Consider the following 24,844-nt stretch of genomic DNA (forward strand, 5'->3'; position numbering starts at 1 on the left):
TAATGCAAACATTTGTTTTAATTCATGCCAGGAAAGGCACATTCATACACTCAATTGAACAGTTCGATATATCAGAATTTTATATGCATATACATTCAGGCAGTGCATGAGTTCTGATGTCCATCAATAAATGTATCAATTACATTTAAACATTTTGAACCACAAATGATAGCACACTGGATAGGAACACTGACCGATTTGTATACATTTAGCGGAGGAAGCAAATGTGAGCGCCCTGCAGTCCATATTGCTGTTGGATCAATCTATACAGTGCAAAAACAGACATTGCATCAGATGCACTTCATGGTGGTGGACAGTCCACATGAATTAATTTTCTTTTCAACAGCTGGGTCGAACTAGTTTGTTCCTCAACCTATTTGTTTCCATTACTTATTAGTACATTATCTTAGTCTACAGTTCATAACTCCTCTTTTCTCTGTTGAAATTGCATTATCATCATGCATCTTTTCTCAGAATAATGCATATGCAATAAACAGTGTGCAGCAGTCGAAAAGACCGAACCGGAAAAATTCCTTACTGTACTTCATACTTCTTAATTGCAGATTAATCACACATTCTCATTATGAGACACGAAAACATTCACGATTAATAACTGGCATCACTATTATTAAATAATAGTTATGGAATACTCTTACATCATTTCGATGACTACTTTATCACTAAAGCTTTTGTCCAACTTCTTCTCTGTCCATAATGCCCCTTAGATTATACACTCAGAGGACACGGGAGGTTTTTGGATTTCTCGACTGTCAAAGTATGTTGTCAAGAAAACCCTTGAAATATATTTAAAAAGCCCATTCATGAAACAACTTCAAATGGTCTAGGAAGGTTAGATAATGCATACGCAAGTGTAGACACATACAGTAAGCATAGGCTTCTAAATACATAACATTGGACAACACCGCAAAATGTTCTTAAAGGCAAAATACTCCACTCCATGTTGTGCATAGATTAATCGTTAGGTTTCAAAAGCAAACCGATACCCTAAACTTCAAGCGTGAGTTAATGCACAGTGTACAGCAAAGTTGACCGATGCTGACTGTAACTGACAGATACGTAGTTTGCTCAAGGATATGTTTTAACAGCTTTCCTTTGGCCTGATGATATTTGATGAGGCTGTTGAAATTGTATGGTGAATTTGTTCAGGTGTGTGGTGTGGTGCATGTCTTTATTATGCCTGCAACATACTTTATGTAATTACTTATTGCATGTTTATTTGCCATAACAATTTCCAATTCATTCACCACTGCTTCCATCCAGTCAACACTTGAGTCTATAACCTGCTTAACCTGCGGGGCGGCAGGGTAGCCTAGTGGTTAGAGCGTTGGACTAGTAACCGGAAGTTCAAACCCCCGAGCTGACAAGGTAGAAATCTGTCATTCTGCCCCTGAACAGGCAGTTAACCCACTGTTCCTAGGCCGTCATTGAAAATAATAATTTTTCTTAACTGACTTGCCTAGTTAAATAAAGGTCAAATAAAAAATAAAATAAAAAATAGGGGATGATTACTGAGGATGACCTCATGCAAACTGGGCGATCTTATTCCCATAACACACCACAGTCACCCATTGGCTAGCATTATCTGGATAGTTTATCAGTTATCCTATTTAGTTTATGGTTCACTTGAAGAGAATTCATAATATGGACCCAGTCTTGTAATATCTTTAACTTTAAACTGATGACAGAAGGACACCAATCAGCAGTGATATATTATTCACAAGAGAATGGACGATAGATAGTAAGGCAATCCACAGACCATTTAATAGTCATGCCCTCCTCACTTTGGTTGACAATGGCCCACTCACCAACCCAAGTTTGGTACTTCCGAGCATTACGAATGGATATTGTGTTTTAAAAACGTCCTCTGGACCCAAGGTCTATCTGATTACAAACACCACATTACAAACAGCACAGACAGCTGTCAAAGGGGAAACAGAAACACCCATCTCTGTCATTGTATTCGATTCCGCCTCTCTTCTTTCCATAATTTACTGTCTTCTTTCGACAGTCCCAAGTCCCATTTCAAATGCCACTCTAAGCTTGGCGCACGAGTTGCCTCCCCTCCACTTCAACAACCAACTCTGGCCCGGTTAATAACAGCTCTCAGCCTGCGAGCAGCCCTAAGACCACATGCCACCTGCCAAAGACAGGCCCTCAGATTGGGTTTGCTCATGTAAAATTAAACTCCTTACTGGTTATTTGTCCATGGGCTTGTTTGGTTTTGGTGTCTGGACGACAACGCCATTGACCGTAACAGTCTTGTCAGGATCAGTCTTAGCTGTGTCCTTTTTGGACATGTCGGGCTCCCATAGGAAAAACTCGTGCAGGAGGGTGTTGACTGTGTCAGGGCACTCCATCATCACCATGTGACTGCCCTCCTCAATGACTTTCAGGAACGCAAACAGAAGGATCTGAAATGAAAAGGAGAATAGTTACAATCAAGATAGAAAACAGTGGTACAGATTACGTTGACCATATTCAATCTAATATTAGATTAGATGAGAGGCTTGTGATATGATAGGAACTGTTCATAATTCATATCATAAAAACATAAATTATATCAATTTATCTTTCGTTCATGAGTAGTATAGCTTCTGAACTAAATTCACATGGATTGGTATTCATTCATTAATGTCTCCTTACCTCTGCCATGCGTTGGTCCTCATCCATAGGCACAAACTTGTCGTACATGCCGTGCACCAACAGGATGGGCACAGTAAGCTCAGCATGGTACACCTCATCCCCCTCGGGCCAATACTGCCCACTCATCATGGCTCGCAGCACAAATGGATTCACGTTGAAGGCATTGCCCTGCTTCAGCAGCTGCTTCTCTTTGGCTCCCTGACGGGCAAACCCAGCCCTGAACATGTTGGAAAAAGAGGTCAGACTCATAGCCCAATGATATATGTATATATATATATATTTTTTTGTATACCCTTATTTTTCCAGGAAAGTTGACTGAGAACACATTCTCATTTATAGCAACAACCTGGGGAATAGTTACAGGGGAGAGGAGGGGGAATGAATGAGCCAATTGGAAGCCATCAGTATTATCTGATATTCTAAATTCTGTATAAATTCCCCTTACTTTGTGTATGCAGTAGTAGTTAAGCATTGACGGTGTACATCAGGAGTCCCCAATTACATTCAGCCGTGGGACGATTTTACCTTGGATGGTCAGGGAGCCAGAACATAGTTATAAATAACTTGTGCACTACAAAAAAGGTACCGCAAGAACCCCAAACAGATATATTATTTCACAAAAACAGAATAATTTCAAATCTTGATTACATGGGGATACGATCACATATGCGTCTCTATTACTTGGGAACAGATTTCCTAAATTAAAATAACTTTGAGCTGATTTCCTGGAGCCTCATGTATAACATTTGCGTAAATATCTGCATGAGTAATTTCTGAAAAAGAATGAGATTTTTCAACTTGGCGCACACTAGAGTTCGACCGACTATGATTTTTCAACTTGGCGCACACTAGAGTTCGACCGTCTATGATTTTTCAACTTGGCGCACACTAGAGTTCGACCGACTATGATTTTTCAACTTGGCGCACACTAGAGTTCGACCGACTATGATTTTTCAACTTGGCGCACACTAGAGTTCGACCGACTATGATTTTTCAACTTGGCGCACACTAGAGTTCGACCGACTATGATTTTTAAACTTGGCGCACACTAGAGTTCGACCGTCTATGATTTTTCAACTTGGCGCACACTAGAGTTCGACCGACTATGATTTTTCAACTTGGCGCACACTAGAGTTCGACCGACTATGATTTTTCAACTTGGCGCACACTAGAGTTCGACCGACTATGATTTTTCAACGCAGATACCGATACTGATTATTGGAGGACCAAAAAAAGCATATACCGATTAATCGGATGATTTTTTTTGAAGATATATATTTGTAATAATGACAATTACAACAATACTGAATGAACAATGACTACTTTTATTTTAACTTAATATAATACATAAATCAAATCAATTTAGTGTCAAATAAATAATGAAACATTTTCAATTTGGTTTAAATAATGCAAAAACACAGTGGTTCCTTTTAACATGAGTCTTCAATATTCCCAGGTAAGAAGTTTTAGGTTGTAGTTATTATAGGAATTATAGGAATTACAGTGGCGCCAGAGGAGATGGCTGCCGTTTCACGGTCTCCTAACCAATTGTGCTATTATGTGTTAAACTGACTATGCATATAAGATAAACAGAGAGTAGCAGCGTAAAAGAGGGGTGGGGGGGGGGGGGGGGGGGGGGGGGGGGGGGGTACACAATGCAAATAGTCCAGGTAACAATTTGGTTACCTGTTCAGGAGTCTTATGGCTTGGGGGTTAAAAGTGTTGACAAGCCTTTTTGTCCTAGGCTTGGCACTCCGGTACCGCTTGCCATGCGGTAGTAGAGAGAACAGTCTATGACTGGGGTGGCTGGGGTCTTTGACAATTTTTAGGGCCTTCCTCTGACACCGCCTGGTGTAGAGGTCCTGGATGGCAGGCAGCTTTGCCCCAGTGATGTACTGGGCCGTACGCACTACTCTCTGAAGTGTCTTGAGGTCGGAAGCCGAGCAATTGACGTACCAGGCAGAGATGCAACCGGTCAGGATGCTCTCGATGTTGCAGCTGTAGAACCTTTTGAGGATCTCAGGACCCATGCCAAATCTTTTTAGTTTCCTGAGGGGGAATAGCCTTTGTCGTGCCCTCTTCACGACTGTCTTGGTGTGTTTGGACCAATCTAGTTTGTTGTTGATGTGGACACCAAGGAATTTGAAGCTCTCAACCTGCTCCACTACAGCCCCGTCGATGAGAATGGGGACGTGCTCGGTGCTCCTTTTCCTGTAGTCCACAATCATCTCCTTAGTCTTGGTTACGTTGAGGGATAGGTTGTTATTCTGGCACCACCCGGCCAGGTCTCTGACCTCCTCCCTATAGGCTGTCTCGTCGTTGATCAGGCCTACCACTGTTGTGTCGTCAGCAAACTTAATGATGGTGTTGGAGTCGTGCCTGGCCATGCAGTCAGGTGTAGGTGAGGTGTAGTCAACGAACAGCATTTTCACATAGGTGTTCCTTTTGTCCAGGTGGGAAAGGGCAGTGTGGAGTGCAATAGAGATTGCATCATCTGTGGATCTGTTTGGGCGGTATGCAAATTGGAGTGGGTCTAGGGTTTCTGGGATGGTGTTGATGTGAGCCATTACCAGCTTTTCAAAGCACTTCATGGCTATGGACGTGAGTGCTACGAGTCTGTAGTCATTTAGGCAGGTTACCTTTGTGTTCTTGGGCACAGGGACTTGAAGCATGTTGGTATTACAGACTCAATCAGGGACATGTTGAAAATGTCAGTGAAGACACCTGCCAGTTGGTCAGCACATGCCCGGAGCACACGTCTTACTCACGTCAGCTATGGAGAGCGTGATCACACAGTCGTCCGGAACAGCTGATACTCTCATGCATGCCTCAGTGTTGCTTGCCTCGAAGCGAGCATAGGAGTGATTTAGCTCGTCTGGTAGGCTCGTGTCACTGGGCAGCTCGCGGCTGTGCTTCCCTTTGTAGTCTGTAATAGTTTGCAAGCCCTGCCACATCCGACGAGCGTCAGAGCCGGTGTAGTATGATCCAATCTTAGCCCTGTATTGATGCTTTGCCTGTTTGATGGTTCGTCGCAGGGCATAGCTGGATTTCTTGTAAGCTTCCGGGTTAGAGTCCCGCAACTTGAAAGTGGCAGTTCTACCCTTTAGCTCAGTGCGAATGTTGCCTGTAATCCATGGCTTCTGGTTGGGGTATGTACGTACAGTCACTGTGGGGACGACGTCCTCAATGCACTTATTGATAAAGCCAGTGACTGATGTGGTGTAATCCTCAATGTCATCGGAAGAATCGCGGAACATGTTCCAGTCTGTGATAGCAAAGCAGTCCTGTAGTTTAGCATCTGCTTCATCTGACCATTTTTTTATAGACTGAGTCACTGGTGCTTCCTGCTTTAATTTTTGCTTGTAAGCAGGAATCAGGAGGATAGAGTTGTGGTTGGATTTACCAAATGGAGGGTGAGGGAGAGCTTTGTACGGGTCTCTGTGTGTGGAGTACAGGTGATCTAGTATTTTTTTCCCTCTGGTTGCACATTTAACATGTTGATAGAGATTTGGTAGAACTGATTTAAGTTTCCCTGCATTAAAGTCTCTGGCCACTAGAAGCGCCGTCTCTGGGTGAATGCTTTCCTGTTTGCTTATTTCCTTATACAGCTGACTGAGTGCGGTCTTAGTACCAGCATCTGTCTGTGGTGGTAAATAAACAGACACGAAAAGTATAGCTGAGAACTCTCTAGGCAAGTAGTGTGGCCTGCAGTTTATCACAATATACTCAACTTCAGGCGAGCAAAATCTAGAGACTTCCTTAGATTTTGTGCACCAGCTGTTTTTTTACAAATATGCACTGACCGCCCCCCCCTCGTCTTACCGGAGTGTGCTGTTCTATCCTGCCGGTGCAGCATGTATCCCGCTAGCTGAATATCCATGTCGTCATTCAGCCACGATTCCGTGAAGCATAGGATATTACAGTTTTTGATGTCCCGTTGGTAGGATATTCGTGATCTTACCTCGTCTAGTTTATTGTCCAATGATTGCACGTTGGCGAGTAATATTGACGATAACGGCAGCTTTCCTAGTAGTCTTCTGCGGGTCCAGATGAGGCATCCGGCTCTTCGTCCTCTGCGTCGCTTCCTTTTGCGAATAATTGGGAAGTCTGCCCTGTGGGGTGTTTGGAGAATATTGTGTGAGTCCTGCTTGCTGCTGTTGTTGTTGTTGAAGAAATGTTTGTCTAATCTGAGGTGAGTGATCGCTGTCCTGATATCCAGAAGCTCTTTTCTTCCGTAAAATACGGTTGCAGAAACATTATGTACAAAATAATTTACAAATATCGCTGGGGCAAAGCTGCCTGCCATCCAGGACCTCTACACCAGGCGGTGTCAGAGGAAGGCCCTAAAAATTGACAAAGACCCCAGCCACCCCAGTCATAGACTGTTCTCTCTACTACCGCAGGGCAAGCGGTACCGGAGTGCCAAGTCTAGGATAAAAAGGCTTGTCAACACTTTTTACCCCCAAGCCATAAGACTCCTGAACAGGTAACCAAATGGTTACCTGGACTATTTGCATTGTGTACCCCCCCCCCCCCCCCCCCCCCCCCCAACCCCTCTTTTACGCTGCTACTCTCTGTTTATCTTATATGCATAGTCAGTTTAACTATACATTCATGTACATACTACCTAAATTGGCCCGACCAACCAGTGCTCCCGCACATTGGCTAACCGGGCTATCTGCATTGTGTCCCACCACCCGCCAACCCCTCTTTTTACGCTTTTGCTACTCTCTGTTCATCATATATGCATAGTCACTTTAACGATACCTACATGTACATACTACCTCAATAAGCCTGACTAACAGGTGTCTGTATATAGCCGTGCTACTCTTTTTTTCAAATGTCTTTTTACTGTTGTACTGTTGTTGTTTTATTTCTTTACTTACCTACACGAACACACACATACTTTTTTCCCCGCACCATTGGTTAGAGCCTGTAAGTAAGCATTTCACTGTAAGGTTTACACCTGTTGTATTCGGCGCACGTGACAAATAAACTTTGATTTGATTTGGATATACCATTTGTATTTCATATACCTTTGACTATTGGATGTTCTTATAGGCACTTTAGTATTGCCAGCCTAATCTCAGGAGTTGATAGGCTTGAAGTCATAAACAGTGCTGTGCATCCATCATTGCTAAGAGCGGCTGGCAAACGCAGTAAAGTGCTGTTTGAATGACTGCTTACAAGCCTGCTGATGCCTAACACCGCTCAGTCAGTCTGCTCTATTAAATATCAGATCATATACTTAATTCTAATATAATAAACACACAGAAATTATGAGCCTTTGGTCATTAATATGGTCAAATCATTTAGAAAACAAAACGTTTATTCTTTCAGTGAAATACGGAACCCATTCTGTATTTTATCGAATAGGTGGCAACCCTAAGTCTAAATATTGCTGTTACATTGCACAACCTTCAATGTTGTGTCATAATTATGTCAAATTAATTAATTAATTAATTACGGTCTTTGTTAGGAAGAAATGGTCTTCACACAGTTTGCAACGAGCCAGGCGGCCCAAACTGCTTGCACTGAACGCAAGAGAAGTGACACAATTTCCCTAGTTAATATTGCCTGCTAACATGAAAGGCATTCATGTTTATGGTTAGGTACATTTGTGCAACAATTGTGCTTTTTTCGCGAATGCGCTTTTGTTAAATCATCACCTGTTTGGCAAAGTTGAAGTAGGCTCTGATTCGATGATCAATTAACAGGCACCGTATTGATTACATGCAACGCAGAACAAGCTAGTTAACCTAGTAATATCATCAACCATGTGAGCACATGTTCACGTCCACTTTTGTGTGAACTGGCGCACAAATGTTTTGCAGTCTATTTTGGGGGGGTGACAAATAAAATTCCTTGTGGGCAGCCGACTATTCGGAAACCGCAGTGTACAGTATACTTTCTGTATGAAGAGTTTCTTGGTTTTGTTTTGTCTACAGCGATAGATTGGTGTTCTCTTTGTTAAGCGATGTGTTGTTATTTTGTCTACAAAATGTTGTTTTGTCTAGCAACGGGTTGTTGTTTTGTCTGCACTGCAATATTGTTTTGTCTACAAAGAGATGGGATGATTTACTTACTTGAGAAAGCTCCAGGCCAGACAGGGGGAGAGGCAGTGCAGCACACAGGAAGGCAGCTGGAAGATGGAACAGAGGTTGGGCTCCAGAGCTGTGGGCCCCCCTCCATTGATCATCACCACCTTGTGAACCTGGTCTGGATACTCATGGGCCAGGAAGGTACAGAACGATACCCTGAAAGGGATATAATCAAACAAGTGAAAATAACATCTTGGGAACCTGCTCTCTGACTGGTCGCTTCATCATGACTTCATCATAACACAGTTCTCTGATTGGTACATCATGCCATCGTCATAACCCTGCTCTCTGATTGGTTCTTCTTCTTCAGACATAGTCAGGACCAGTTTATGGTGTGTTTCAGGGCATGTTCAAATTGTCACGTCTGCTCCCGCTCTTCTCTCCCCCTGGCGCTTGAGGGCGCCAGATTACCCTGCATCACGCACTCCTGCCATCCATCACCCACACCTGCCTTCCCTCGTCACTCGCATCAGCATTATTGGACTCACCTGGACTCCCTTATCTCCTGTTTATTTCCTCCCCTATATCTGTCAGTTCCCTTGCTCTGTTCCCCGCTGCTGCATTGATTGTTTTTGTCTTAGTTTCTGTTTGCTGACGCTGTGCTTGTCTCGTGATATGTCTTTTATTTATTAAATGTTACTCCCCGTACCTACTTTGTCTCTCCAGCGTCATTCCACGTGACACAAATACTGTAATTCCTTTACTATCATGATATTCCTTCTGTTAATTGACCGAAGACATAAGATGATACTTGACCATTCATTTTATCAGAGAAGCAAGCATACTGACCCATAGGAGTGCCCGACTAGGATGTTGCGTTTACGGGCGTATTTCTTGAAGATGGCGCGCATGTCCTCTGCCAGGGCATAGAAGGTGTAGGCCGCCGTGATGTGGGGCGCTTTGCTGACCCCGTGGCCCGCCAGGTCAGGGGCGATGACCTCATACCCCAGCCGCGAGAAGAAGTCCAGCTGGCTGCCCCAGATGTCCAGCGAGCCGCCTACCCCATGTACGAAAAAGAGTGCCACATCCGAGTGTGTCCCCTTGCAGCTGGAGATCTCCCTCTTCGAGTCAATCATCAATGTGCGCTTAGGCTTGCGATGGCGCCGGCGAGGAGGCGCCGCGGGTTTCTGATCCCCGACCGTGGGAAGAGGAGGCGTGGGTTTGGGTTCAGGGGAGGTGGGCACTTCCTTATAGTCGGCCAGTTCCACCTCCACGGTGCTATAGGGCTCTAGGTCACCATCCTGGCACTGGAGGATCTGCGAGTGCAGCACGTCACCCAGGTTCTCAATGACTAGCTGGCCGTTGCGGTAGACAGTGATCTTGCGCTTGCAGTGCACACTGCTGCTGCTGTTGCTTCCACTGCCCTTCTCCTGCTCTGGCTCCTTTACCTGGTCCTCCTCCGTTACCACCGATGACTGCCGCTCAGGGATGATGTGGCGAACCCTTAGGACTCTCCCGGGCTTCACCTCCACAAACTCAAAGGTGTCAGCTGGCTCAGAGGACTCAACGGGCATCACCAGGCTGGCAGCCTTCCCAGTCAGACAGCACAGAATCCCGTCTGTAATGCTGGTCAGCATAGTGCCTGCCTGCAGAGACACATACCCATGAGGAATGTCAATGAGCAATCTTAACAAAACCAACACGGCGTGATTGATTATGCTTGAAAAAAGAACAAAATGTTATGCTATGTACTGTGGTAAGAACATGAGGTAAGTGTTTTGTATGCATAATATTGTGAATAACATTAGTTATTTCATATTAAAATACAACACAGTCCCCATTTTGGTTTGAGACAAAGTCTTAGGTTGGAACTTACAACAAACATTATACACTGCTCAAATAAATATAGGGAACACTTAAACAACACAATGTAACTCCAAGTCAATCACACTTCTGTGAAATCAAACTGTCCACTTAGGAAGCAACACTGATTGACAATAAATTTCACATGCTGTTGTGCTAATGGAATAGACAACAGTTCCTATGCTTCCTGGCTGATGTTTTGGTCACTTTTGAATGCTGGCGGTGCTTTCACTCTAGTGGTAGCATGAGACGGAGTCTACAACCCACACAAGTGGCTCAGGTAGTGCAGCTCATCCAGGATGGCACATCTATGCGAGCTGCGGCAAGACGGTTTGCTGTGTCTGTCAGCGTAGTGTCCAGAGCATGGAGGCGCTACCAGGAGACAGGCCAGTACATCAGGAGACGTGGAGGAGGCCGTAGGAGGGCAACAACCCAGCAGCAGGACCGCTACCTCCGTCTTTGTGCAAGGAGGAGCAGGAGAAGCACTGCCAGAGCCCTGCAAAATGACCTCCAGCAGGCCACAAATGTGCATGTGTCTGCTAAAACGGTCAGAAACAGACTCCATGAGGGTGGTATGAGGGCCCGACGTCCACAGGTGGGTGTTGTGCTTACAGCCCAACACCGTGCAGGACGTTTGGCATTGGCCAGAGAACACCAAGATTGGCAAATTCGCCACTGGCGCCCTGTGCTCTTCACAGATGAAAGCAGGTTCACACTGAGCACGTGACAGACGTGACAGAGTCTGGAGACGCCGTGGAGAACGTTCTGCTGCCTGCAACATCCTCTAGCATGACCGGTTTGGCGGTGGGTCAGTCATGGTGTGGGGTGGCATTTCTTTGGGGGGCCGCACAGCCCTCCATGTGCTCGCCAGAGGTAGCCTGACTGCCATTAGGTACCGAGATGAGATCCTCAGACCCCTTGTGAGACCATATGCTGGTGCGGTTGGCCCTGGGTTCCTCCTAATGCAAGACAATGCTAGACCTCATGTGACTGGAGTGTGTCAGCAGTTCCTGCAAGAGGAAGGCATTGATGCTATGGACTGGCCCGCCCTTTCCCCAGACCTGAATCCAATTGAGCACATCTGGGACATCATGTCTCGCTCCATCCACCAACACCACGTTGCACCACAGACTGTCCAGGAGTTGGCGGATGCTTTAGTCCAGGTCTGGGAAGAGATCCCTCAGGAGACCATCCGCCACCTCATCAGGAGCATGCCCAGGTGTTGTAGGGAGGTCATACAGGCACGTGGAGGCCACACACACTACTGAGCCTCATTTTGACTTGTTTTAAGGACATTACATCAAAGTTGGATCAGCCTGTAGTGTGATTTTCCACTTTAATTTTGAGTGTCACTCCAAATCCAGACCTCCATGGGTTGATAAATTTGATTTCCATTGATAATTTTTGTGTGATTTTGTTGTCAGCACATTCAACTATGTAAAGAAAAAAGTATTTAATAAGAATATTTCATTCATTCAGATCTAGGAGGTGTTATTTTAGTGTTCCCTTTATTTTTTGAGCAGTGTATATATAAGAACAAAACAGTAAAAAGTGCCCCAGAAGGGGTGCTGTGAGTTTCCATTATTGTTCTGACCGTACACGTTCTCCCCATACATCACAACACATAATAGGAACGACCTGGTAGGCTTAACAGACAACAAAGATCAACAGACATCTTTGAACTAAAAGATCCCAATGGCTCTCACCACAACAATTCACCACACGAAAAAAACAACAAAACAGTTGTTTGAACCTGATATATGCTCCATGATAAACACGCTAGGGTTTCTCAATAATTAAGCTTTCAATTAAAATACACACCAGCATAAATGACCAGTTTAACATTGGGTTCAAAGTCAGTCCATAGACAACAGTAACACAATACCTGCGTTGAAATTAGTTTCAGTGTGAAGAAGCAGAAACAATTGACATACTGACCTAGTCAAAAATCGAAGAATGGTCACGGCTCTTCCAAAATGGCCCCTGGTCCCTAGAGTATAAATAGAATGTCAGAAATGGCACAGCGGGGTTCATGACAACTGCTCACTCTATGTATTACATGTGCCAATGGAGTTTGGTTATTAGTACACCAGCACACGATGGTGTTTTCCAGGATGGTTATGTCCAGTCATGGCTCAAGAGGTTTTTGGCAGTCTGGTAAATTGAGAATTTCATGTCACACGGTTTAAATATAGACACACAGATTATCAAGGGGAAGCAGAGCAGAAGTGTCATATCTACAGCATGTTTTGAAATTTAGATAAAGGCTTCATGGTTTCCTATGTTACTGTGTCTCCACTAACTAAACAGAATATAAACTGCTGCTTGTGTTCTATTATTCAATTATTATTATTATTCAATCTTATGTAAAGTTGGAGTATATGATCTATCTATGCTCACAGATTATGATCCCTACAATGCTAGACATATGATTGAATTGCATTTCTAGTCAACAAGGTTCACCGATATTATTAGATCATGCTCATCGCTACAGTCGGTGAGGCCTGGGGAAAAGTGCGGCAGCCATTTTCAATCCTCAGAAAAGTGTTGGCTACAGAGAAGGGAGGCTTTTCTAATGATGAGTTTGTGGAAACCCTTCATATAAAAGCTGCCCTGACACACTGGCTTTAATCAACACATATATTTCTCTCCTGGTATTCACTCCAAGAAACACCATTGACTTATTTACATGTCAAGCCACACACACAAACACACTAATAATGGCAGAGCTCTGATTAATGTCCATTCCTCTCTCACTCACCCACCTCCAATCACCTTCAACTCCGGATTCATATTCTAGATTCATACATTATTTATTCACAGTGAGGGGAGATGTCTAAATTCAGTCAAATACCATTTTATTTTATACCACATACGCATGGTTAGCAGATGTTATTGCGAGTGCAGTGAAATGCTTATGCTTCTAGATCCAACAGTGTAGCAGTATCTAAACAGGTAATATCTAACAAGTTCCACAACAAAACCTAATATCTAACAAATTCCACTACAAAACCTAATACACACAATCTAGTAAAGGAATGGGATGAGAACATAAGTATAAAGTATAAAATAGTATAAAAAATATGGATGAGCAGTGACAGAGCGGCTAAGATGCAATAGATAGTATAGAATAGATAGTGAAGGATACAGTATACAATATATACACATGAGATGAGTAATGCAAGATATGTAAACATTCTTAAAGTGGCATTATTAAAGTGACTAGTTCCATTTATTAAAGAGGCCAATGATATCAAGTCTGTAGGTAGGCATCCGCCTCTCTGTGCTAGTGGTGGCTGTTTAACAATATGATGGCCTTGAGATAGAAGCTGGTTTTCAATCTCTCTGTCACATCTTTGATGCACTTGTACTGACCTTGCCTTCTGGATGGAAGTGGGGTGAACAGGTAGTGGCTTGGGTGATTATTGTCCATGATTATCTTATATGCCTTCCTGTGACATCGTGTGTTGTAGGTGACCTGGAGGGCAGGTAGTTTGCCACCGGTGATGCGTTGTGCAGACCGCACCACCTTCTGGAGAGCCCTGCGGTTGTGGGCGGTGCAGTTGTCGTACCAGGCGGTGATACAGCCCGACAGGATTGTATTGTGCATCTGTAAAAGCTTGTGAGGGTTTTTGGTGACAAGTCAAATTTATTCAGCCCCCTGAGGTTGAAGAGGCGCTGTTGCGCCTTCTTCACCACACTGTCTGTGTGGGTGTACCATTTCAGTTTATCGGTGATATGTACACCCTGGAACTTAACTTGCCACCTTCTCCACTGCTGTCCCATCGATGTGGATGGGGGGTGCTCATCTGCTGTTTCCGAAGTCCAAGATCATCTCTTTTGTTTTGCTGACATTGAGTGAGAGGGTGTTTTCCTGACATCACCCTCTGAGGGCCCTCACCTCCTCCCTGTAGGCTGTTTCGTCGTTGTTGGTAATCAAGCTTACCACTGTATTGTCGTCTGCAAACTTGATGATTGAGTTGGAGGTGTGCATGACCACGCAGTCGTGGGTGAACAGGGAGTACAGGAGAGGGCTGAGAACGCACCTTGTGGGGCCCCAGTGATGAGGATCAGCAGAGTGGAGATGTTGTTTCCTACCTTCACCACCTGGGGGTGGCCCGTCAGAAAGTACAGGACTCAGTTGCACAGGGCACGGTCGAGACCCAGGGTCTCAAGCTTAATGATGAGTTTGGAGGGTACTATGCTGAGCTGTAGTCAATGAACAGCATCTTACATAGGTATTCCTCTTGTCCAGATAAGATAGGGCAGTGTACAGTGTGATGGCAATTGCATTGTCTGTGGACCTATTGGGGCGGTAAGCAAATTGGAGTGGGTCTAGGGTGAAAGGTAGGGTGGAGGTGATATGATCCTTGACTAGTCTCTCAAAGCACTTCATGATGACAGAAGTGAGTGCTACAGGGCGATAGTCATTTAGTTGGGAACAGGGAATTTATTGGGAACAGGAACAATGGTGGCCGTCTTGAAGCATGTGGGGACAGCAGACTGGGATAGGGATTGATTTCATATGTCTGTAAACATACCAGCCAGCTGGTCAGCGCATGCTCTGAGGAGGCAACTGGGGATGCCGTCTGGGTCGGCAGTCTTGTGAGGGGTAACATGTTTAAATGTTTTACTCACGCCGGCCACGGAGAAGGAGAGCCCACAGTCTTTGGTAGAGGGCCATGTCGGTGGCACTGTATTGTTCTCAAAGCGTGCAAAGAAGTTGTTTAATTTGTCTGGGAGCAAGACGTCGATGTCCGCGACGGGGCTGGTTTTCTTTTTGTAATCCGTGATTGTCTGTAGACCCTGCCACATACGTCTCGTATTTGAGCTGTTGAATTGTAACTCCACTTTGTCTCTATACTGACGCTTTGCTTGTTTGATTGCCTTACGGAGGGAAAACTACATTGTATTCGTCCATGTTTCCAGTCGCCTTGCCATGGTTAAATGCGGTGGTTCGTGCTTTCAGTTTTGCGCTAATGCTGCCATCAATCCACGGTTTCTGGTTAAGGAAGGTTTTAATAGTCACAGTGAGTACAACATCTCCTATACACTTCCTTATAAACTCACTCACCGAGTCAGCATATACGTCAATGTTATTGTCTGAGGCTACCCGGAACATTTCCCAGTCCACGTGATCGAAGCAATCTTGAAGAGTAGAATACAATTGGTCAGACCAGAGTTGGATAGACCTAAGCATGGCGCTTCCTGTTTTAGTTTCTGCCTATAGGAGGGGAGCAACAAGATGGAGTCATGGTCAGATTTGCAAAAAGGAGAGTGGGGGAGGGCTCTGTATGCATTGCGGAAGTTAGAGTAGCAGTGGTAGAGTGTGTTACTCGCACGTATACTGCAATCGATATGCTGATTGAATTTAGGTAGCCTTGTTCTCAGATTAGCTTTGTTAAAATTCCCAGCTACAATAAATGCAGCCTCAGGATATATGGTTTCCAGTTTGCATAAAGTCCAGTGAAGTTCCTTGATGGTCGTCTTGGTAACCACTTGCGGGGGGGATATTCACGAATGTGATGAGGAGAATTCTCTTGGGAGATAATATGGTCAGCATTTGATTGTGAGGAATTCTAGGTCAGGTGAACAAAAGGACTTCTTGTATGTTCTTACAATTACACCATGAGTCGTTAATCATGAAACATACACCCCACCCTTCTTCTTACCAGAGAGATGTTAGTTTCTGTCGTTCGCGATGCACTGAAAATCCTGTTGGCTGGGGACACGCTCCGACAGCGTGTCCCCAGCTAGCCAAAACAGAGTAATTTACAATCCTGGATATCTCTTTGGAAAGCAACTCTTGCCCTAATTTCGGGACTGGACATTAGCGAGTAATATACTTGGAAGCGTTTGGTGGTGTGCGCGCATCCGAAGCCTCACTAGAAGACCGCTCCAGCAATCTCTCCTCCAACAGCATTGTTTTGGGGTGGCCTCTGGAATCAGTTCAAATGCCCTGGGAGGTGCAGACAAAAGACCCGCTTTGGGAAAGTCGTATTCCTGGTCGTAGTGCCGGTTGTGCTGGTAAGTTGACTGGTAAGTCGCTTTTGCTTTTGAAACAGAAAAAAATTCTATATACAATTGAAGTCGGAAGTTTCATACACTTAGGCTGGAGTTATTAAAACTAATTTTTCAACCACTCCACAAATTTCTTGTTAACAAACTATAGTTTTGGCAAGTCGGTTAGGACATCTACTTTGTGTATGACACAAGTAATTTTTCCAACAACTGTTTACAGACAGATTATATCACTTATAATTCACTGTATCACAATTCCAGTGGGTCAGAAGTTTACATACACTAAATTGGCTGTACCTTTAAAAACAGCTTGGAAAGGTACCACGTTCATCTGTACAAACGATAGTACGCAAGTATAAACACCATGAGACCACGCAGCCATCATACCGCTCAGGAAGGAGACGCATTCTGAACGTACGTTTGTGTGAAAAGTGCAAATCAATCCCAGAACAACAGCAAAGGACCTTGTGAAGATGCTGGAGGAAACAGGTACAAAAGTATCTACAGTATATCCACAGTAAAACAAGTCCTATATCGAGATTACCTGAAAGGCCGCTCAGCAAGGAAGAAGCCACTGCTCCAAAAACGCCATAAAAAAGCCAGACTACAGTTTGCAACTGCACATGGGGACAAAAATCATACTTTTTGGAGAAATGTCCTCTGGTCTGACGAAAAACAAAAATAGAACTGTTTGGCCAAAATGACCATTGTTATGTTTGTAGGAAAAAGGGGGAGGCTTGCAAGCCGAAGAACACCATCCCAACCGCAAAGCACGGGGTGGCAGCATCATGTTGTGGGGTGCTTTGCTGCAGGAGGGACTGGTGCACTTCCCAAAATAGAGGGCATCATGAGGTACGAAAATTATGTGGATATATTGAAGCAACATCTCAAGACATCAGCTTTAACTTCCTGAAGTTAAAGCTTGGTTGCAAATGGGTCTTCCAAATGGACAATGACCCCAATCATACTTCCAAAGTTGTGGCAAAATGGCTTAAAGACAACAAAGTCAAGGTACAGAGTGGCCAGCACAAAGCCATGACCTCAATCCTAAAAAAAATGTGTGGGCAGAACTGAAAAAGTGTGTGCGAGCAAGAAGGCCTACAAACCTGGCTCAGTTACACCAGCTCTGTGTAACGGTTTTCTTGGTGAGAAGGAGAGTCGGACCAAAATGCGGCGTGTAGATTGCGATCCATGTTTATTAAACAAACGTAAAACACGAATCAAAATACAAACACTACAAAATAATAAACGTAATGAAAACCGAAACAGCCTAAACTGGTGCAAACTGACACTAAGGACACTAAGGACACTAAGGACAATCACCCACGACAAACTCAAAGAATATGGCTGCCTAAATATGGTTCCCAATCAGAGACAACGATAAACACCTGCCTCTGATTGAGAACCACTTCAGACAGCCATAGACTTAGCTAGAACACCCCACTAGCTACAATCCCCATACATACACACCACATACAAAACCCCATGCCACACCCTGGCCTGACCAAATAAATAAAGATAAACACAAAATACTTTGACCAGGGTGTGACAGAACCCCCCCCCTAAGGTGCGGACTCCCGAACGCACCTCAAAACAATAGGGAGGGTCCGGGTGGGCGTCTGTCCATGGTGGCGGCTCCGGCGAGGGACGTGGACCCCACTCAATCAATGTCTTAGTCCCTTCTCCTCGCGTCCCTGGATAGTCCACCCTCGCCACCGACCATGGCCTAGTAGTCCTCACCCAGAACCCCACTGGACTGAGGAGCAGATCGGGACTGAGGGGCAGCTCGGGACTGAGGCAGCTCGGGACTGAGGGGAAGCTCAGGAGTGAGAGGAAGCTCAGGAGTGAGAGGAAGCTCAGGCAGGTTGATGAATCTACCAGATCCTGGCTGGCTGGCAGATCCTGGCTGACTGGCAGATCTGGAAGAGTCTGGTCGACTGGCAGATCTGGAAGAGTCTGGTCGACTGGCAGATCTGGAAGAGTCTGGTCGACTGGCAGATCTGGAAGAGTCTGGTCGACTGGCAGATCTGGAAGAGTCTGGTCGACTGGCAGATCTGGAAGAGTCTGGTCGACTGGCAGATCTGGAAGAGTCTGGTCGACTGGCAGATCTGGAAGAGTCTGGTCGACTGGCAGATCTGGAAGAGTCTGGTCGACTGGCAGATCTGGAAGAGTCTGGTCGACTGGCAGATCTGGAAGAGTCTGGTCGACTGGCAGATCTGGAAGAGTCTGGTCGACTGGCAGATCTGGAAGAGTCTGGTCGACTGGCAGATCTGGAAGAGTCTGGTCGACTGGCAGATCTGGAAGAGTCTGGTCGACTGGCAGATCTGGAAGAGTCTGGTCGACTGGCAGCTCTGGCTGCTCCATGCTGACTGGCTGCTCCATGCTGACTGACAGCTCTGGCTGCTCCATGCTGACTGGCAGCTCTGGCTGCTCCATGCTGACTGGCTGCTCCATGCTGACTGGCAGCTCTGGCTGCTCCATGCTGACTGGCTGCTCTGGCTGCTCCATGCTGACTGGCTGCTCCATGCTGACTGGCTGCTCCATGCTGACTGGCTGCTCTGGCTGCTCCATGCTGACTGGCTGCTCCATGCTGACTGGCGGCCCTGGCTGCTCCATGCTGACTGGCGGCCCTGGCTGCTCCATGCTGACTGGCGGCCCTGGCTGCTCCATGCTGACTGGCGGCCCTGGCTGCTCCATGCAGACTGGCAGCTCTGGCGGCTCCTTGCAGACTGGCAGCTCTGGCGGCTCCTTGCAGACTGGCAGCTCTGGCAGCTCCTTGCAGACTGGCAGCTCCTTGCAGACTGGCAGCTCTATGCTAACTGGCAGCTCTATGCTAACTGGCAGCTCTATGCAGACTGGCAGCTCCATGCAGACTGGCAGCTCTATGCTAACTGGCAGCTCTATGCTAACTGGCAGCTCTATGCTAACTGGCAGCTCTATGCTAACTGGCAGCTCTATTCTAACTGGCAGCTCCTTGCTAACTGGCAGCTCCTTGCTAACTGGCAGCTCCTTGCTAACTGGCAGTTCTGAACAGGCGGGAGACTCCGGCAGCGCTGTAGAGAAGGAAGGCTCTAACAGCGCTAAACAGGCGGGAGACTCCGACAGCGCTGGAGAGGAGGAGGGCTCCGACAGCGCTGGACAGGCGAGGCGCACTGTAGGCCTGATGCGTGGTGCTGGCACTGGTGGTACTGGGCCGAGGACACGCACAGGAAGCCTGGTGCGGGGAGCTGCTACCGGAGGGCTGGGGTGTGGAGGTGGCACAGGATGGGTTAGACCGTGAAGGCGTACTGGAGATCTTGAGAGCGGTGCTGGCACAGGACGTGCAAGGCTAGGGAGGTGCACAGGAGGCCTGGTACGTGAGACTGGCACCATCTTCACCAGCCGACTAACACGCACCTCAGGACGAGTATGGAGCGCTGACCCAGGTGCCATCAAATCCCCGACACGCTCCGTCGGGCGAATTCCATGTTTAAAACACCAACACAGCAACTCCCTCATTTCTCTCTCCTCCAATTTCCCCATTAACTCCTTCACAGTCTCTGTTTCGCTCACCTCCAACACCGGCTCTGGTCTCCTCCTTGGCTCCTCACGATAAACAGGGAGAGTTGGCTCAGGTCTGGCTCCTGACTCTGCCACACTCTCCCTGAGCCCCCCCCCAAGAAATTTTTGGGGCTGACTATGGGGCCTCCGTCCGCGCCGCCTTGCTTGCTTCGCAAACTCCATTCTCCTATATCCTTCCGCGCACTGCTCCATCGAATCCCAGGCGGGCTCCGGCACTCTCCCTGGGTCGACCGCCCACCTGTCTATCTCCTCCCAAGAAGTATAGTCCATACTGTACTCCACTTTGGGCTGTTCTTGCCTGTTGACACGCTGCTTGGTCCCTTTGTGGTGGGTGATTCTGTAACGGTTTTCTTGGTGAGAAGGAGAGTCGGACCAAAATGCGGCGTGTAGATTGCGATCCATGTTTATTAAACAAACGTAAAACACGAATCAAAATACAAACACTACAAAATAATAAACGTAATGAAAACCGAAACAGCCTAAACTGGTGCAAACTGACACTAAGGACACTAAGGACACTAAGGACAATCACCCACGACAAACTCAAAGAATATGGCTGCCTAAATATGGTTCCCAATCAGAGACAACGATAAACACCTGCCTCTGATTGAGAACCACTTCAGACAGCCATAGACTTAGCTAGAACACCCCACTAGCTACAATCCCCATACATACACACCACATACAAAACCCCATGCCACACCCTGGCCTGACCAAATAAATAAAGATAAACACAAAATACTTTGACCAGGGTGTGACACTCTGTCAGGAGGAATGGGCCAAAATTCACCCAAATTATTGTGGGAAGATTGTGGAAGGCTACCCGAAATGTTTGACCCAAGTTAAACAATTTATAAGCAATGCTACCGAATACTAATTGAGTGTATGTAAACTTCTGACCAACTGGGAATGTGATGAAATAAATAAAAGATTAAATAAATCATTCTCTCTACTATTATTCTGACATTTCACATTCTTAAAATAAAGTGGTGATCCTAACTGACCTAAGACAGGGAATTTTTACTAGGATTAAATGTCAGGAATTGTGAAAAACTGAGTTTAAATGTATTTGAGTAAGGTACGCTTCCGACTTTAATTGTATGCTTGCTCTGAGAATGTGATCCGGAGCCTCCTCACGAATGGTGTGACGCAATTGTGGAGCCTCTGGAGGCTTGCGGAGGCATAATTGAGCTCCGTACCGCATTGCCATGCGCATCCCAAATGTTTTAATAATGCGGAGGGCTCCATATAGCTCCACATTGACATGACTGTTTGACGGTAGGTGGGGGAGAGAGGTCCTGTATAAACATAAATTCGCTTCCTTGAATACTTCTTTCACAACAACTCTGCTACGTGAAGAGCAAAAAGTATGTTTGCTCTGACTTCTGCATCGCAGTAAATGCAGTACGGCTACTGCAGACATCGGATTGGCCATGCAGAGCCTTTAAGTCTCATTGATCTCTACACATCTACAGTACCAGTCACTGGGTACTCATTAAAAGAACATTTTACATTTTTATATTTTCTACATTGTAGAAAAATAGTGAAGACATCAAAACTATGAAATAACACATATGGAATCATGTAGTCACTAAAAAAGCATTAAACAAATCAAAATATATTTTATATTTTATATTCTTCAAAGTAGCAACCCTTAGCCTTGATGACAGCTTTGCACACTCTTGGCATTCTCTCAACCAGCTTCCTGGAATGCTGGAATGCTTTTCCAACCGTCTTGAAGGAGTTCCCACATATGCTGAGCACTTGTTGGCTGCTTTTCCTTCACTCTGCGGTCCAACTCATCCCAAACCATCTGGGTTGAGGTCAGGTGATTGTGGAGGGCAGGTCATCTGATGCAGCACCCCATTACTCTCCTTCTTGGTCAAATAGCCCTTACACAACCTGGAGGTGTGTTGGGTCATTGTCCTGTTGAAAAACAAATGATAGTCCCACTAAACGCAAACCAGATGGGATGGCGTGTTGCTGCAGAATGCTGTGGTAGCCATTCTGAATTCGTGTGCCTTGAAGTCTAAATAAATCACAGACAGGGTCACCAGCAAAGCACCCCACACCATCACACAACCTCCTTCATGCTTCAAGGTGGGAACCACACATGCGGAGATAATCTGTTCACCTACTCTGCGTCTCACAAAGACACGGTAGGTTGAAACCAGAAATCTCAAATTTTGACTCATTAGACCAAAGGACATATTTGCACTGGTCTAATGTCCACTGCTCGTGTTTCTTGGCTCAATCAAGCCTCTTCTTATTATTGGTGTAGTAGTTTCTTTGCAGCAATTCGGCCATGAAGGCCTGATTCACGCAGTCTCCTCTGAACAGTTGATGTTGAGATGCGTCTGTTACTTAAACTCTGTGAAGCATTTATTTGGGCTGCGATTTCTTGTAACTAGGGTACATGGCTGGTAACTCTTATGAACTTATCCTCTGCAGCAGAGGTAACTCTGGGTCTTCCTTTCCTGTGGCGATCCTCATGAGAAACAGTTTCATCATAGTTAATTTGCTATTTGGCAAAAGGCCACAGAGCCCTGTGTCTTGTGCACTTTGTTTAGAAAATCGACAACATTGTTCCAGAAAATGCTTGTACACAATCGAGAAAAACTATGAAAATTAGGTGCACAGGCAAGTGAGCAAAGGAAAGTTAATGAAGTTCATTTTAACACACATATGGGAAATCGGAAAGCAGGTCATGGGGAGAGAGGAGGGGGCATTGATCCTGGTGGGTGCAGTTTACTGCTCACTGTTTCTATGCATCCACACACACAGGGGAGCTCATTAACGTATTGAAATGGCACACAGGGATCAATATCTGGCTGAGAGGGGTAGATCAAGGAGAGAAGGAAAAAGGGAGGGAGGGAGGGAGAGAGAATTTATTGAGAATGTTGTGAAGGTCGGTGCATCCTGTACTATCCTGTTTCATGAGCCAAGTGAATTTTGAGATGTCCCTTCCTTGGTGGATCAAAATGGTGGGCCTCTACGAGCAGTGAGGACGTCATTAATCATACGATCAAATGCTACCATCACAATATTCATTAGACACAGCTGGTCTCTAAATCATTGCAATACGTTTAGGGGTAAGGATACTGGATAAGCACTATGAAAGCCCAGACATGACCTACAGGCATATATGTCTATACACAGATACTGTATCTATCTCATGTAATAAGGTTATCATCATCCAATCATATCAGGTTTGATATAAGCCTGAACAGAAAGTATGTTGGAGGTGGACTTCCCTCCAGGGGATTTTTATTTATTATACCTTTATTTAACTAGGCAAGTCAGTTAAGAACAAATTCTTATTTTGAATGACGGCCTAGTGTTGTTCAGGGGCAGAACGGTTACTAGTCCAACGCTCTAACCACTAGGCTACCCTGCCGCCCCATGATGATGATGATGTGGCCCCTCTTGCAATGAACCAGCGCATGACTGCTAAACTGCGAGGAGACTTGCACTACCCTCCAAGATCACTACATTACTCCACAACCAGAGATTAAAATGCAAAAGGCCATCCAACTCAACGTTCCTTGCCATATAAATCCCACTGTCATATTAAGGTCGAATATGAAAGTGAGAATTGAATATGATTGAGTTTTCCAGTGGACTGCCCTAAATGCTCTCAACCATGTTATTCAGCCATTTTACTATTTGATCTGCAATGCAGAATTAGGTTGATTATCCAAGCGTCATGTTTAACACACATTTGGTACACTATGTGCTCTACTTTTCCACCCACACAGTACATTAATACATTCTGATACATATATCTACAGTATTCAAAATACAAATGTGTAATTCATAACTAGTTGAATTATGTTGGTACTAGGGCATAACACTACCTGTAGACATCAGAAATTACATAATGTACCATTCAGAGCAGACAAATTAAGTTTTAGCCAAATGAGCATGCATACATTATTTTTTCACAACTGTTATGAAATATTTAACAATTTGCAAGCTGGACTGGACACTACTGTTGCCTATGGGACGTGATATATATATATATATATATATATATATATATATATATATATATATATATATATATATATTCCAACAACATAAATCAATATTGAGTGGGTGTGTTGCGCAATGTATGTCACAATGCCAACGCATTATGATTGACGTCTATTTATCTGAATTTCCATTATGAAATCTCAAATATTCTGTTCTAGGTATGGTATCAACATAAAACCCCATACCCAGTAATTGCCATACAACGTTTGCTGATGCATATGTCTATTTTCGAACCAAATCCTTACCTTACTGATGATTAAGGATGAGAAATAGGATGCTCCTCTCCCATAATACGCTAGTCAATAGGTTGATAATAATTAACTGCAGTTGAAAATCTGTTGCATTGGTATAATTCAAACGCAATCTGCAATATGATAATTGGGCATCTGCAGATGGTTTACATTTTACTAATCAACAAATATAATAAGGCTTTAAATCTAATTAATGCACACTAGGTAGGTGTGCCCATTTAAATTTGAAAATGCCCATGCTGATGATAGATTAATGCTCTTTTGATCAGCATCGTTCGGCGTTGCGCACACGGGCGAGATTCTACCAACCCTTTTGGTCTTGTTGTATTCTGGTTGTACTCAGCCTCTTCGGAATTTTCCTGTCAACTTCCTTCTGCATTTGAATGACAAGAAGGATAGCGAATAGGC

At 45.0% G+C, this 24,844-nt stretch overlaps 1 protein-coding gene across 1 annotated transcript; it reads right to left on the reverse strand.

The window, feature by feature from the left end:
- LOC139387035 (protein ABHD8-like) lies at positions 1-24,777 on the reverse strand. The gene is made up of 6 exons (XM_071133005.1): positions 24,431-24,777; positions 12,507-12,558; positions 9,555-10,351; positions 8,751-8,921; positions 2,665-2,881; positions 1-2,432 (listed from the first exon to the last, which is right to left on the reverse strand). Exons 3-6 carry the CDS (start codon positions 10,340-10,342, stop codon positions 2,217-2,219), a joined length of 1,392 nt encoding a protein of 463 aa, XP_070989106.1. The 5' UTR covers positions 10,343-10,351; positions 12,507-12,558; positions 24,431-24,777; the 3' UTR covers positions 1-2,216.
- Positions 24,778-24,844: the final 67 nt, after the last annotated feature.

Source organism: Oncorhynchus clarkii, chromosome 28 (genome assembly GCF_045791955.1).
Source record: "Oncorhynchus clarkii lewisi isolate Uvic-CL-2024 chromosome 28, UVic_Ocla_1.0, whole genome shotgun sequence".
Taxonomy (NCBI): domain Eukaryota; kingdom Metazoa; phylum Chordata; class Actinopteri; order Salmoniformes; family Salmonidae; genus Oncorhynchus; species Oncorhynchus clarkii.

What these genes read in the sequence shown, in the direction of transcription:
- LOC139387035 (XM_071133005.1), bottom strand. Translation starts at nt 10,342, where the DNA reads ATGCTGACCAGCATTACAGACGGGATTCTGTGCTGTCTGACTGGGAAG. An exon ending in CTGGCCTGGAGCTTTCTCAA is followed by an intron (nt 2,882 to 8,750) that starts GTAAGTAAATCA and finishes CAACATGTTCAG; the next exon opens with GGCTGGGTTTGCCCGTCAGG. An exon ending in AGGACCAACGCATGGCAGAG is followed by an intron (nt 2,433 to 2,664) that starts GTAAGGAGACAT and finishes TTTTCATTTCAG; the next exon opens with ATCCTTCTGTTTGCGTTCCT.